Below are 15,203 nucleotides of genomic sequence, written 5' to 3' on the forward strand. Positions count from 1 at the left end.
AGAAGCATGGCAGATGTAGTTCAATGTGGAGAAATATGAAGTGATGCACTTTGGGAGGACTAAAATGGAAAGACAGTGGCCTAGAAATTGAGTTGCCTTAGCGCCGCTTTTGCGGCGCTAGAGGGCCTAGCGCTGCAATTGGCGCCGGCGCCGAAATTGCCTGGGGCCCTTCCGCCGCGCTAGACCGGTAGCGCTGCGCCGGCACCGATGACGTCATCGGTGTGCGCAGCGTCCCGGTTGCCATGGCGACGGGCCCCAGCGCCGAAATTCAGTTGCGGCCGCCTCGCCCGTGGCAGCCGCAACTAAGACTCTGGCAACAGAGTCTTACCTGACTTTGCGCCGGCGCATTAAAGGCCCCGCGGCGGCCGGCCGCTTTCCCGCCGGCCGCCTGGCCGCAGCTCCCTCCCCGGACTTCCCCCCGCCCCCCCCCCCGGAACAGAAGCAAGCCCGGCACTTGTCCGAGGTGCCGGGCTCATTTTTAGAACGATTTTCGCGGGCCGCGGCCGGGTGCAGGCAGCTCCTCCTTAAGGGAAGGAGGAGGCCTGCACTTCCCGAACCTGCCGCACCGCAGCGGGCGCCGCAGCGCCGGAATAGCGCCGATATTCAGCACGTAGCGCCAGTTTTCAGGCGCAAACACCTCTCAGCAGCGCCGGCAGCCGTTTGGGCGCAGAATTATTGAATTTTGGGCCCGACCAGCGCGACTTAGCTCCGGCACTAACTCAATTTCTAGGCCAGTATCTTATAAATAGCATGATTTTGTAAATGATGAGCAGAGAGACCTTGGTGTCCATATACACAAATCCTTAAAGGTGGTAGGGCAAGTTGATAAGATGGTTAAAAAACACATGGGTTACTTGGGTGTATAAATAGAGGAATAGAATATAAAAGCAGAGATCACGCTGGAACTTTATAAATCACTGGTTAGGCCTCAGCTGAATTATTGTGGACAATTCTGGGCACCACACTTCAGGAAAGACGTAAAGGCCTTAGAAAGCGTACAGAGGAGGTTTACCAGGATGTTACCAGGGATGAGGGACTTCACTTATGAGGAGAAGTTAGAAGAGTTAAGACTGTTCTCCTTGGAACAGACAAGGTTAAGCAGTGGCCTAATAGATGTATTCACGATGATTAGAGGTTTTGATAGAGTAGAGAGAGAAAAATTATTCCCTCTGGCGACTGGGTCAACAATCAGAGGTCATAGATTTAAAATCATTGACAAAAGATCTAGAGGGGAGATGAGGGGAAATTCTTTCACTCAGTGTTGTCAGGATCTGGGACGCTGTACCTGAAAAGGTGGTGGAAGCTGATTCCATAAATAATTTGAAAAGGGAGTTGGACGGGTACTTGAGGATGAGGAACTGACTGGGTTACGGACAAAAAGCGGGGATGTGGGACTGAGCACGACTGCTCTTTCAAAGAGCCAACACAGGCACGACGGGCCGAATGGCCTCCTTCTGTGCTGTAAGTTTCTATGATTCTATGATCTCATAGTTCAAGTTTTTGGTAACTTTATTTTGCATTTGCATTGCTGAATAAATTGATAACATAGAACAATCACAAATGGTCAAAGCCCTTTACCTTCAGTATTAACAGCAGTTATTTCCTCAATAATAAACACGGTTTTAACTTTAGATATCAGCTCCTTCTGAATGCTTGGCAATTCCCGGAAATCTTTCAGTTTCAAAACAAAATTGTGTTCATATACGATCTGTTGTAGCTCTGATGGGTCTGCACTCTTGGCTCCGATGACAATGGGCACTATACCAGCCTGTTTCACTGTCTCTGCTGCCTGTCCAACATCATCTTTGGATTTCCCAGCAGTGATGAGCACCAGGATTTGTGAAGCTCCAGCATCTCTTCTGCTCCCAGCAGATGGACTGAAGACGTTCTTTGTGACATAGTCCAGTGCAGCACCAGTGTTGAGGAGTCTTCCTGTTTTCAGTTTCAGCTTTTTTATTGCATTCAACACCTCATCTTTAGTTGAATGAATATTGAGGCCAAATTCAACTTTTGAGTCAGCACTGTATTGTACCACAGCAACTTGATCTTTGTCAGGTCCAATATCGAGCTCCTGAATTACTTTAATAAGAAATGCACGGACTAGAGGAAATGACCTCCCCATTCCAGGAGAGCCATCAATTAGGAAGACAATATCTCTCTTCCTGGCTGTAGAAATTGAACATAAATGTAAACAAAAACCATCTAAATACTTAACTTTTAAATTAAGATACAATAAGGAATATGATGTGAAAGGTAAAAATGTACAGTTTTTAAGGCTCACAATACAGTGCAGCTATGTGGACGGCCAAGTTCTTGGTTTCATAATTGATAAACCAAAGGGCCTTTTCGTCCTTCTGATATATGTTCATCCTCAGAGCTCAATGAAGTGGTGATGCATTTTGGAGGGACTAACAAGGCAAGGGAATACACAATGAATGGTAGGACCCTAGGAAGGACAGAGGATCAGAAGAACCTTGGTGTGCATGCACATAGATCCCTGAAGGCAGCAGGACAGGTAGATAAGGTGGTTAAAAAGGCATATGGGAACTTGCCTTCATTAGCCGAGGCATAGAAAATAAGAGCAGGGAGGTTATGATGGAGCTGTACGAAATGCTAGTTAGGCCACAGCTGGAATACTGTGTGCAGTTCTGGTCGCCACACTATAGGAAGGATGTGATTGCATTGGAGAGGGTGCAGAGGAGATTCACCAGGATGTTACCTGGGCTGGAGCGCTTCAGCTATGAGGAGAGACTGGACAAGCTGGGGTTGTTTTCCTTGGAGCAGAGAAGGCTGAGGGGGGACCTGATTGAGGTGTACAAAATTATGAGGGGCATAGATAGGATAGATAGAAAGGAACTTTTCCCCTTAATAGAGGGGTCAATAACCAGGGGGCATAGTTTCAAGGTAAGGGGCAGGAGCTTCAGAGGGGATTTGAGGAAAAACTTTTTCAACCAGAGGGTGGTTGGAATCTGGAACTCACTGCCTGAAAGGGTGGTGGAGGCAGGAACCCTCACAACATTCAAGAAGCATTTAGATGAGCACTTGAAATGCTATAGCATACAAGGCTATGGACCAAGTGCTGGAAAATGGGATTAAAATAGACAGGGCTTGATGGCCAGCGCGGACACGAAGGGCCGAAGGGCCTCTTTCTGTGTTGTATAACTCTATGACCCCATGACTAAGTGCCAGCCTGGCAATTGGCCATTTCAGCTTATCTATTTCAAAAGTGCCAAGCAATGACCACCTGCAACAAGAGAAAGTCTAACCACCACCCCATGAAATTCGACAGAATTACCATCGTTGAATCCCCTACCATCAACATCCTGGAGGTCACCACAGACCAGAAACTTAACTGGACCAGCCACATAAATACTGTGGCTACAAGAGCAGGTCAGAGGCTGGGTATTCTGCGGCAAGTGACTCACCTCCAGACTCCCCAAAGCCTTTCCGCCATTTACAAGGCACAAGTAAGGAGTGTGATGGAATACTCTCCACTTCCCTGGATGAGTGCTGCTCCAACAACACTCAAGAAGCTCAACACCATCCAGAACAAAGCAGGACAGCACTTCCCAAACCCGCGAACTCTATCACCTAGAAGGACAAGGGCAGCAGGCGCATGGGAACACCAGCACCTCCAAGTCACACATCATCCTGACTTGGAAGTATATCACCGTTACTTCATCATCGTTGGGTCAAAATCCTGGAACTCCCTCCCTAACAGCACTGTGGGAGTACCTTCACCACACGGACTGCAGCGGTTCAAGAAGGCGGCTCACCACCACCTTCTCAAGTGTAATTAGGGATGGGCAATAAATGATGGCCTTGCTAGCGATGCCTACATCCAGTGAATAAAAAAAAAGTTCAATTTATATCCCGGGATCCAGCCAAGAGTTCTTCAACTGTGCTCCTGACTCACAGTCATGAGCAATGCCACAGGAGCTCCTCTAGTAATAACTATTTTTGTGCATTGAAATATTGGACAGGAGAATGATAATCCATTATAAATATGCTAACTCTACTAGTATTGCAGTAATATCTGCAAAAAGTAATAAACACAATTCAGGTACCTTCTGTCGTGGTAACCATTTCCTCTTCAATATTTCTTATCGGTTCTTCAATAACTGTTGGAACAGTCAGCATTGTTAACAGTATTATCATCTGATTCTGTGTATCTGGCAATGAACGGAATTCGTTTATACTGAAGATCAAACTTGGGTCAATGGCAATCTCTTCTAGCTGTGCTGGATCTACATTCTTGACACCTACAGCGAAGGTCATTACAGCAGCTCGCTTCAGTGCATCTGCTGGTGGTTTTACATCATCGCTGGACCTTCCACCAGTAACAAGCACCAAAAACTGAGGAACATCTTCCTTTATTCGACTTCCTGCAGAACTAGTAAAATAGTATTTAATGGCAAAGTCCAGCGCTGCGCCAGTGTTGACTGTTGTCCCACCTCTCAGGCTAAGGCTCCTGACATGAGATAGAAGTTCAGCTTCTGATGAATAAGTGTTTAGATAGAACTCAGCTTCTGTGTCATCGCTGTACTGTGCCAGACCTACTCGCACCTTGTCATGTCCAATGGCCAAGTTCTGAATTATTCTTATGATAAAGTCACGGACAAAAGGTAAATTTGTGTTTCCAACATTATCCGATCCATCAATAAGGAACACGATATCTCTCTCGCTCATTTCTTTTGTTAAAACTGCAAGAAAAGATACACATCAGGTCATATAAAATATTTAGAAATTATATAACACCTGGTAAATCTGCTCTCGCCGGCAGGAATCAGTGTAATCGGTTTTTACACAATTTCCTAAATTCTACAACAAATGAAGACTTTAATCTTAAATGTTTCCTCTGTGCTTCTCAAGCCTCCAGGTCCATTAATGGCAAAGAAAAGGTGCCTCAAGTTAGGCTAGACCTAAAAAATATCTACAACCTATAGAAAACTGGACCATAGACTCCCTTATAGCTACAGGTATCTACAATACATAGGTTGATAAAGTGGATCTTGCAATGCCAATTTTTGGGTGAAAAAAGGATGTTGAAGAGCCCAATATGGCGTGTGGCGTAGACCAGAGAGAGCTGCATGCCAAATTGATTAGGATAGCCCGCAGTTGTCCAGAGTACCCTCCTGAAACTAAGCTTAGACCCATTGCCTGGCAAATGGATGGTCTAGTGTCCATTTCAGGCTCCTTTGGGAAACTGGCTCGCGACTGCCTAAAGTATGTGGCGAGCATGCTGCGGTCAGTTTCCTCGGTTTTAAAGCAGCCAAACCAGCGGTTCTTAAGGCTGCCACTATAAAGGTAAGTACCTGAATGTGAAGCCAGGAGGAGCAGGAGTGCTCTTCCGGGCTTCACACTGAAACTGCGGGACATTACTGGCAACTGCTCGCCCCCTCCCAATCTCCTCCTCACCCCCCTGGAGTTTCCATAGGCACTGTGCCGACATTTCTGCCGACTGACTTTCCTCCTTTTCATGACTGGCACACACTGCATCTTGAGGCGCGACTCGCGCTCCCAGCACTTCGGTCACATCCTGATGAAGCAAGAGGAACGATTTTGCGGGGTCCTCTTATGTATCAGTTTTGGTGCGGCAGTTGTTACCACCGCTGGGTTTGCACCCGAATTCTGGCATGAACCAATTTCTAGCCCTAATATGAATATGAAATAAATGGATCTATTTAGTACAGCACAGCAGTGAACTAAGGGGAAAGTATGAATACAAAGATGAATATGGCATATATTTCAACACATGCACAAAGAACAACTTCCTCACATCACAGTCCCTGTTAGGCAGTGAACTATGATACATTACCATAGATTTTTCAATTGGTTATGGCCATGTAATGGACATCAAAATGGACATAATTAATCGGAAAAAATGGGTATAATTCCAATACAGCATTCTCCATTTATTTGACAAACATTCCCTATCTCTGTAACCTCCTCCAGCCCTACAACCCTCTGAGAACTTCGTGTTACTCCAATTCTGGTCTCTTGTGCATGCCTGATTTCCTTTGCCTCACCATTGGCGGCAGTGGCTTCAGCTGTCCTAAGCTCTGGAATTCCCTGCCTAAACCTTTCCATCTCTCTACCTCTCTTTCCTCCTTTAAGATGCTCCTTAAACCCTACCTCTTTGACCAAGCTTTTGGTTAGCTGTCCTAATATGTCCTTACAAAAGCAAAATACTGCAGATGCTGGAAATCTGAAATAAAAACAGAAAATGCTGGAAATACTCAGCAGGTCAGGCAGCATCTGTGGAGAGAGAAACAGAGTTAACCTTATGTCTTTATGTGGCTTGGTGTCAAATTTTGTCTGATAATACTCCTGTGAAGCGTCTTGGGACATTTTACTACAAAAATTTGAATAAAGATAATGCATGTTGTCAAAGTGAGGAATAGTTTAGAATGAATCCAAAACTGCTTCCTAGGTTGGTAGATTTCTAGTCCAACAAGGAAAGAAGCATTTTTTTGATTTAATTCTGGGAAATGAAGTGGGGAAATTAACTGATGTGAGAGTAGAACAATTGAGAAATAGTAACCACAACATAGTTAGGTTCAGTGAAGTATTGGTTATGGAAACCTTTTAGAATACATAATTCAAGATCAAATTAGTTAACATTTAGTAATGCATGGTCTAATCAAGGACAGCTAGCATGGATTTGTTCAGGCAAGTCATATTTGACAAAGTTTGACAAAGTGGCTGATTGTATACATAAAGATAATACAGTAAATATAATGCATCCAATAGCTTGTCTTACAGGAGACTTACTACAAAAATTTAGTGTAAGAGGTAATGTAGCAGCATGGATAGAAAGTTAGCTGATGGACAAGAAATAAAGGTTATAGTTAATGGCTGTTGCTCAGATTGGAGAAAGGTTGCAAGTACCCCAGGGGTTGGTGTTGGGTCTACTTTTGTTGTCTAGATTATTTGGACTTGGGCATAGGGAACAGATTATAAAGTGTTGTTGGCAACACAAAACTGAAACAGGCCATTTGACCCAATAGGTCCATGCCGGTGTTTATGCTCCACATGAGCCTCCTCCCAATCTTTATCATCTAACCCCATCAACATAGTTAAGTCAGCATTTGAATTTCTACATGCAAGGGGCAGAGTTCCAAGCAGCACTTATCTGACAGGAGAAATGGTGCTTGAAACTTCACCCTGGTATTCTATGCAAACATCTTGATTGATGAGAACTGTTAAAATGCAGATGTAGGTTCAATTATAGTAATCTTTGTGCTCCTGGCATAAATTTAAAAGGCTAGCTTAAGCATAAGCAATTCATTTGGTGCTACTATGGTTATAATTCCCCAGAAATGCATAACAATGGTTACATCTCAATAGCGTTGGTGAGAGTGGATTTTTGGATGCTACACTCAGCTCTGCTTTATAGATTGCAGTGTGGCCTGTAACCGGCCCAGGTTAAGCTGCCTCCTACTCTTGCCCTCTGATTACCAGACACTCGCTGATTGGTAGCTTTATTCCAGAATCTTGTGGTGTCGCTCTTACTCTACCTGAAGCAAGCCAAGTGGTGTCCACTACAGCATGTACTTTTTCTTAAGGAAAATCAATCTAGAGTCTATTATTAAGGATGTGATAGCAGGACATTTAGAACATATCAACGGGATTAGACAAAGTCAACATGGATTTATGAAAGGGAAATCGTGTTTGACAAACCTACTGGAGTTTTTTGAGGATGCAACTGGTAGAATAGATAGGGAGAACCAGTGGATGTGGTATATTTGGATTTTCAGAAGGCCTTTGATAAAGTCCCACATAAGAGGTTAGTGTGCAAAATTAAAGCACATGTGATGGGGGTAATATACTGGCATGGATTGAAAATTGGTTAACAGACAGGAAACAGAGAGTAGGAATAAATGGGTCTTTTTCGGGGTGGCAGGCGGTGACTAGTAGGGTACTGCAGGGATAAGTGCTTGGGCCCCAGCTATTCACAATATATATCAATGATTTGGATGAGGGAACCAAATGTAATATTTCCAAGTTTGCTGATGACACAAAACTAGGTGGGATTGTGAGTTGTGAGGAGAATGCAAAGAGGCTTCAAGGCGATTTAGACAAGTTGAGTGAGTGGGCAAATACATGGCAAATGCAGTATAACGTGGATAAATATGAAGTTATCCACTTCGGTAGAAAAAACAGAAAGGCAGAGTATTATTTAAATGGTGATAGATTTGGGAAATGTTGATGTGCAAAGGGACCTGGGTGTCCTTGTACACCAGTCACCGAAAGCAAACATGCAGGTGCAGCAGGCAGTTAGGAAGGCAAATGGTATGTTGGCCTTCATTGCAAGAGGATTTGAGTACAGGAGCAAGGATGTCTTGCTACAGTTATACAGGGCCTTGGTGAGACCACACCTGGAGCACTGTGTGCAGTTTTGGTCTCCTTACTTAAGAAAGGATACACTTGCCATAGAGGGAGTGCAGCGAAGGTTCACCAGACTGATTCCTGGGATGGCAGGACTGTCGTATGAGGAGAGATTGAGTCTGTAATGCATATACCTTTAAGGGGGGGACTATGTTTAACAGCTCATGTATACTGCAGTACCGGCAGTGACCACACCTGTATATAACACTGAGTAGTAATCTGTACAGATCAGTTGCAGTTTGAGCCACGTTGAGAAAACACCTGTTGTATCTTTCTCCGCATTCCGTTTCTTACTATACACGGACGTAACATTGGCGACGAGGCAGTTTCAAACCTACCTGCAACTCTGCATCACCTCCCGGGGATTCGTTCCTGGAGATCAGTGGATTGGAGGTCAAGGCCAGAGACTCGGGCGTCGACCACGGGCAACCGCCCAGTCATCCAGCAGAGACTCGAGAATTGCGGGGGAGGCTGTCGAGAGCCAGGCTTGGCTTTCCAGTCGAGGTGGTCCAGCGAAACGGGCTGGCAACAGGTAGTGCGCAGACCCTTCCCGGACGGCGGCGGGCTAGAGCCCGACCGAGCGGCACAGCAAACGGCCGAGCAGCGTCGACGGGGAGAGAGAGGGCAGAGCGCACAGGGTGCAGCCGGTGTTCAGGGGCCGAGCAGCGTCGGAGAGAGGGAGAGAGAGACGCGCAGAAACCTACAGGGCGCCGCCATTGCCACGAGAACCACCAGGAGCGGCGTCGGCAGCAGCGGGGGAGGAAGGAAAGCGCGGGAGACGGCATTTTAAGCCATTGGGAGATGCCATTTTAAACCACACCCAAAATGCCGAAGAGTGGCAGTATCACCGCATTTGACAATGAAGTCGAAGATTGGACTACATATGTCAAACGAATAGAGGTGTACTGCAAGGCAAATGAGGTGTCAGATGACAAGAAAGCGTTGGTATTGTTAAATTTAATGGGTGCAAAGACATATGGGTTATTACGAAATCTAGTAACCACAACGAAGCCAATGGAAAAGAGTTTTGAAGACATAGTAACGATACTAAAGGAACATTTAAATCCCACACCGCTGCTGATAGCAGAAAGATTCAAGTTTCACAAACGGAACCAGCATAAGGATGAAAGCAATGCTGATTATTTAACAGAACTGCGCAAACTATCAAAACACTGCCAGTTTGGAGCGGGACTGGCAGAAACCTTAAGGGGCAAGTTTGTGTGTGGGCTTCAAAGTGAAGGAACCCAGAAACGGCTTTTATCTGAAAAGGACCTTACGCTGGAAAAGGCTTTCAGCATTGCGGTATCATATGAAGCAGCAGCACGGGGCGCTGCAGAGATACAACAGAGACCGCAAGAATATGGCACAAACAAAATGTCATATGGAACAGAGAAGTGCTTTCGCTGCGGCAGAACAACACATGACCAGAATGATTGCTGGTTCAAAGACAAAGTGTGCAGACAGTGTGGAAAAGTAGGACACATAGCACGAGTCTGCAGGTCGGGAAAGAAAACCAGCAATAAGAAACCGACCAAAGGGAAGTACAAGAAGGTACATAAGATAACGGAGAATAGTTCAGATGAACAAAAGAGTGAAAACGACTCCGAAAACAGGGAACTGAGTTGTCTGAAACTACATAATGTGATCACAACGGAGGATCACCGAACCATTTGGGTCACTCTCAAGATAGCAGGAGTCCAGGTAAAGATGGAATTGGACACAGGATCAGCTCTAACAGTCATAAACCGACGGGACTAAGAGCGGCTATTCTCACACATACCCTTGAGAGACACAAAAATTATTTTGAAGACGTACACGGGGCAAAAAGTCTACCCCAAAGGAAAAATAAGGGTGACCGTTATATATAACGGTAAGGAAACACCAAAACTAGACCTGTATGTATTGCAAGATGGAGGACCACCATTACTGGGACGTGAATGGATCCGAAAAATACAACTGGATTGGCATTCCATACAGGCACTGACTGTGGCTGACAAAAAGGATGACGACGTCACACCTGGGCGACTGTCAAAGTTCCTAACTGACGCGAAAGAAGTGTTCCAGCAAGGACTCGGAACACTAAAAGGCATGACAGCGATGATTAAAATTGAAGAAAACGCAAGCCCAAAATTTTTTAAGGCCAGACCGGTACCTTATGCGATCCGCCCAGCCGTCGAAGCAGAGCTGGAGAATCTGGAACGTTCAGGTGTACTGTCCAAGGTAGACTGGAGCGAGTGGGCTACACCCATCGTCCCTGTGATGAAAAAGTCGTTGAGCAGCGCGCCTGGGGAACCAAGGAAGGTTCGCATCTGTGGGGACTTTAAGGTAACAGTGAACCCGGTCCTTCACACCGTACAATATCCACTTCCGCGGATTGAAGATATTTTCGCCTCGCTATCTGGAGGGAAACGCTTCACTAAGATTGATCTGGCCCAGGCGTATCTGCAAATGGAGGTAGAAGAAGCATCAAAAAAATACCTCACAATCAACACCCATAAAGGTCTCTACCAATACAACCGGCTGGTATTCGGGGTAGCATCAGCTCCGGCTATTTGGCAGAGGGCAATGGAACAAGTCCTGCAAGGGATCCCAGGGACCCAGTGTTATTTGGACGACATCCTGGTCACGGGCGAAAATGACAGTGATCAGCTTGCCAACCTGGAGCAGGTGCTCACTAGATTGCAGGAATATGGGCTCCGAGCTAACCGCCCCAAATGCGAGTTTTTTAGAAAACAGATCTCGTATTGTGGCCACGTTATCGATAAGGAGGGGTTACATAATTCCCCAGAGAAGATTGAGGCAGTAGTCAAGGCTCCAGCACCGGAAAATCTGTCACAACCGAGGTCATTCCTCGGGCTGATAAACTACTACCATAAGTTCTTGCCAAATTTGACTACAATACTACACCCACTGAACACCCTACTGCAAACTGGGGTGCCATGGAAGTGGAATGACGAATGTAGACAAGCTTTCCAGAAGAGCAAAACACTAATCACATCGAAAGAGGTATTGGCCCATTACAACCCAGCATTACCAATTCGGTTGGCATGTGATGCGTCACCCTACGGCATTGGAGCGGTGCTGTCGCACAAATTCTCGGACGGCTCAGAGAGGCCAATAGCCTTTGCGTCATGATCACTAACCTCAGCCGAGCGTAACAACGCCCAGATTGACAGGGAGGCACTCAGACTAGTGTGGGGAGTGAAAAAGTTCAATCACTATCTGCACGGGCAGAAATTCACCTTGCTGACTGATCACCAGCCTCTTGTCTCCATTTTTTATCCGAAGAAGGGCGTTCCGGTGATGACTGCGCAATGACTACAAAGATGGTCACTTTTTCTAGGGGCGCACCACTATGAGATTTAATATAAGGGCACGAAACAGCATGGAAATGCTGATGGGCTATCACACCTGCCACTGCCTACTGCGGAGGAAGCACCAGCAGTGGATCCTGTCAAAATATTCCATTCGACTATAGTTGAATACCTACCGGTAACTAACGTTTGTATCGAAAAGGAAACCCGAAATGACCCGACACTGTCTCAGGTATATGATTTGACGGTGAAGGGATGGCCAGCACATGGCGACTCACTGTTGCCAGCATTCTCGACAAGGAGAGAACAGCTGTCAGTGTGCCTGGGGACCTTGATGTGTGGATCCCGAGTGGTAATTCCACCCAAGTTAAGGGATAGAGTGCTCAATGAGCTTCATGAGGGTCATCTGGGAGGGGTAAAATGAAAAGCCTAGCCAGGGCTTAAGTGTGGTGGCCGGGAATCGATAAACAAATCGAGGACCTGACCAAGAGCTGCTCAGGATGCCAGAAAGTCCAAAATGCACCACCACAGGCCGCTCTACACCCATGGGAGTGGCCCTCATCTCCATGGCAATGGGTGCATATTGATTTTGCTGGTCCATTCATGGACTCAATGTTTTTAATAGCCGTGGATGCGCACTCAAAATGGCCTGAGGTCATCAAAATGTCCTCCACCACCACGGAGAAAACTATTGCAGTCCTACGGACCATTTTTGCCAGGAATGGCTTGCCAGGACAGATTTGCTCTGACAACGGACAACAGTTTGTGTCCGAAGAGTTCCGGAGGTTCTTGAAAATGAATGGGGTAAGGCATTACACATCCACCCCGTATCATCCAGCCACAAATGGATTGGCTGAGAGGTTCGTACAAACCTTTAAGAAGGCAATAAAGGCTATGTACAATGACAACATTCCGCTGCAGCACAAGGTGGACAATTTCCTGTTCGCCTACCGAAATGCGACACATGCAGTCACCAACCAGGCCCCAGCCATGATGTTCTTTAACCGAAGGTTAAGATCTCGCCTGGATTTGCTCAGACCAAACGTACGAAGAGATGTTGAGAGTAAGCAATTCCAGCACATCCATGAGAAGCCAACAAGGAGCTTCAATGTAGGGCAACCAGTCTTGGCCCGCGACTACCGAACAGAAAAATGGCAACCAGGAACGATATGCACACGGCAGGGCCCACTAATGTACACAGTGGACGTTGGGGAGAGCACTGTGAGACGCCATGCTGACCAGATCCTAGAGTCACAGGAACAAGTCAACCCCATGCCTCGCCCATACGTACCTGGTGATGAACCCGACGTACAGGTCGCATCTACCCCAGAAACATTAGCATCGGAAGCTGATGAACCAACCGATGATGGGCCAGAATCGCCTCCGCACCAAGAGCAAGACACTCGGGAAAGGCGCTATCCAGAAAGGATCAGGAAGCCTCCCCAAAGACTGAATATATAAATATAGACTATTTTCAGCTAATGTTGCATGTTAAAAGTGTTAATTGTAATTAGTTTGATAGTTAATTGTTAAATGAGTGTTATGGTACTGTTAATCTAAAAGGGGAGGAATTGTAATGTATATACCTTTAAGGGGGGGGACTATGTTTTACCGCTCATGTATACTGCAGTACCGGCAGTGACCACACCTGTATATAACACTGAGTAGTAATCTGTACAGATCAGTTGCAGTTTGAGCCACGTTGAGTAAACACCTGTTGTACCGTTCTCCGCAGTCCGTTTCTTATTATACACGGACGTAACAGAGTCAACTAGGCCTGTATTCACTAGTGTTTAGAAGAATGAGAGGGGATCTCATTGAAACATATAAAATTCTGTCAGGACTAGACAGACTGGATGCAGGGAGGATGTTTCCCCTGGCTGGGGGGTCTAGAATGAGGGATCACAGTCTCAGGATACAGGGTAGGACATTTAGGACTGAGATGAGGAGAAATTTCTTCACTCAGAGGGTGGTGAACCTGTGGAATTTTCTCCCACAGAAGGCTGTGGAGGCCAAGTCACTGAATATATTTAAGAAGGAGATAGATAGATTTCTAGACACAAAAGGCATCAAGGGGTATGGGGAGAGAGCGGGAATATGGTATTGAGATAGAGGATCAGCCATGATCATATTGAATGGTGGAGCAGGCTCGAAGGGCCGAATGGCCTACTCCTGCTCATATTTTTCTATGTTTCTATGTTAACACAAAGGCAAGGGTTGGTAATGGTGTTAAGAAGATTTTAAAATGATCAGTCTGGGTGCTGAAATGTATGATGGAGCAGGAGGAACTGAAAGGCTCCTTCTCATTTCTACATTTTTACATTATTACATCTAAATATAAATGGCAGTTGCTACACATTCTCAATGTGCTAGTTTATCATCAACACAGGTGAAATAGTTGCAGGGTCTCAGTGACTTGTTAGAGAATGGCTAAGAACTACCAATTTGTATTGTACGCCCTTGCATTAACAGTCTGATATTGGGTGGGGCTTTTGGCTGCAAGCTTAGAACTTAGTCAAGGAATTCATTGAGTAGAACATATTTACAGATTGTGCATCGTCAGTCTTGGTTACCCTCCCCTTGCAATATCAGTCACTTTCCTTCAGTTCGTGTTCTCTTACATAAATTTAATAAGCTAAAACAATCACAGTTTAGCAAAGGCTTTTACCTTCGGTGGTAACTGTTGGTTCCTCAATCACAAACACTGCTCTAACTTTAGATAGCAGCTCTTGTTGAATAGTTTGCAATTCCTGGAAGTCGCTCAGTTTCAAAACAGAATCTGGATTAGATACGATCTGTTGTAGCTCCAATGCATCTGCATTCTTGGCTCCAATAGCAATGGGCACTATACCAGCCTGTTTCACTGCATCTGCTGCCTGTCCAACATCATCTCTGGATTTCCCAGCAGTGATGAGCACCAGGATTTGTGAAGCTCCAGCATCTCTTCTGCTCCCAGCAGATGGACTGAAGACATTCTTTGTAACATAGTCCAGTGCAGCACCAGTGTTGAGGGGTCTTCCTGTTTTCAGGCTCAGCTTTTTTATTGCATTCAGCACCTCATCTTTAGTTGAATGACTATTGAGGCCAAATTCAACTCTTGGGCCAGAACTGTATTGTACCACAGCAACTTGATCTTTGTCAGGCCCAATATCGAGCTCCTGAATTACTTTCGTCAGAAATTCACGGACTTGACGAAATGACCTCCCCATTCCAGGAGAACCATCGATTAGGAAGACAATATCTCTCTTTCTGGCTGTAGAAACTGAACATTAATATACAAAATCAAAACATGGAAATAATTCATGGAAAATAAATCTGTACTTTGAGGAAATATAATTAGGATAGTTGTAACCACCGGAAGGGAAAATTTAAAATTTCAGTTTGTCATTATCCATTGCTATCTATCTCTTGTTGTGCTCTCCCTTTAAAGAGTGATTAACATTTCCTGTACAGATCTACTCAATATGAGTTCAACAAACTTAATGCAATGCATTTCAA

At 45.4% G+C, this 15,203-nt stretch overlaps 1 protein-coding gene across 2 annotated transcripts in view; it reads right to left on the bottom strand.

Annotated features, from left to right (window-relative positions):
- The window catches only part of LOC147120127 (collagen alpha-3(VI) chain-like), a 147,646-nt gene that overhangs the window by 58,901 nt on the left and 73,542 nt on the right, over nucleotides 1-15,203 (bottom strand). For both annotated transcript variants that reach the window (XM_085985685.1, XM_085985686.1), the window contains 3 exons: nucleotides 14,374-14,967; nucleotides 4,068-4,703; nucleotides 1,579-2,166 (listed from right to left, as the gene is read on the bottom strand). In XM_085985685.1, the coding sequence (XP_085841811.1) occupies nucleotides 1,579-2,166; nucleotides 4,068-4,703; nucleotides 14,374-14,967 (1,818 nt within the window). The remainder of the gene's footprint in view (nucleotides 1-1,578; nucleotides 2,167-4,067; nucleotides 4,704-14,373; nucleotides 14,968-15,203) is intronic.

This window comes from Somniosus microcephalus, chromosome 4, assembly GCF_052327205.1.
Source record: "Somniosus microcephalus isolate GS21.2 chromosome 4, FLI_Smic_1.0, whole genome shotgun sequence".
Classification (NCBI taxonomy): Eukaryota; Metazoa; Chordata; class Chondrichthyes; order Squaliformes; family Somniosidae; genus Somniosus; species Somniosus microcephalus.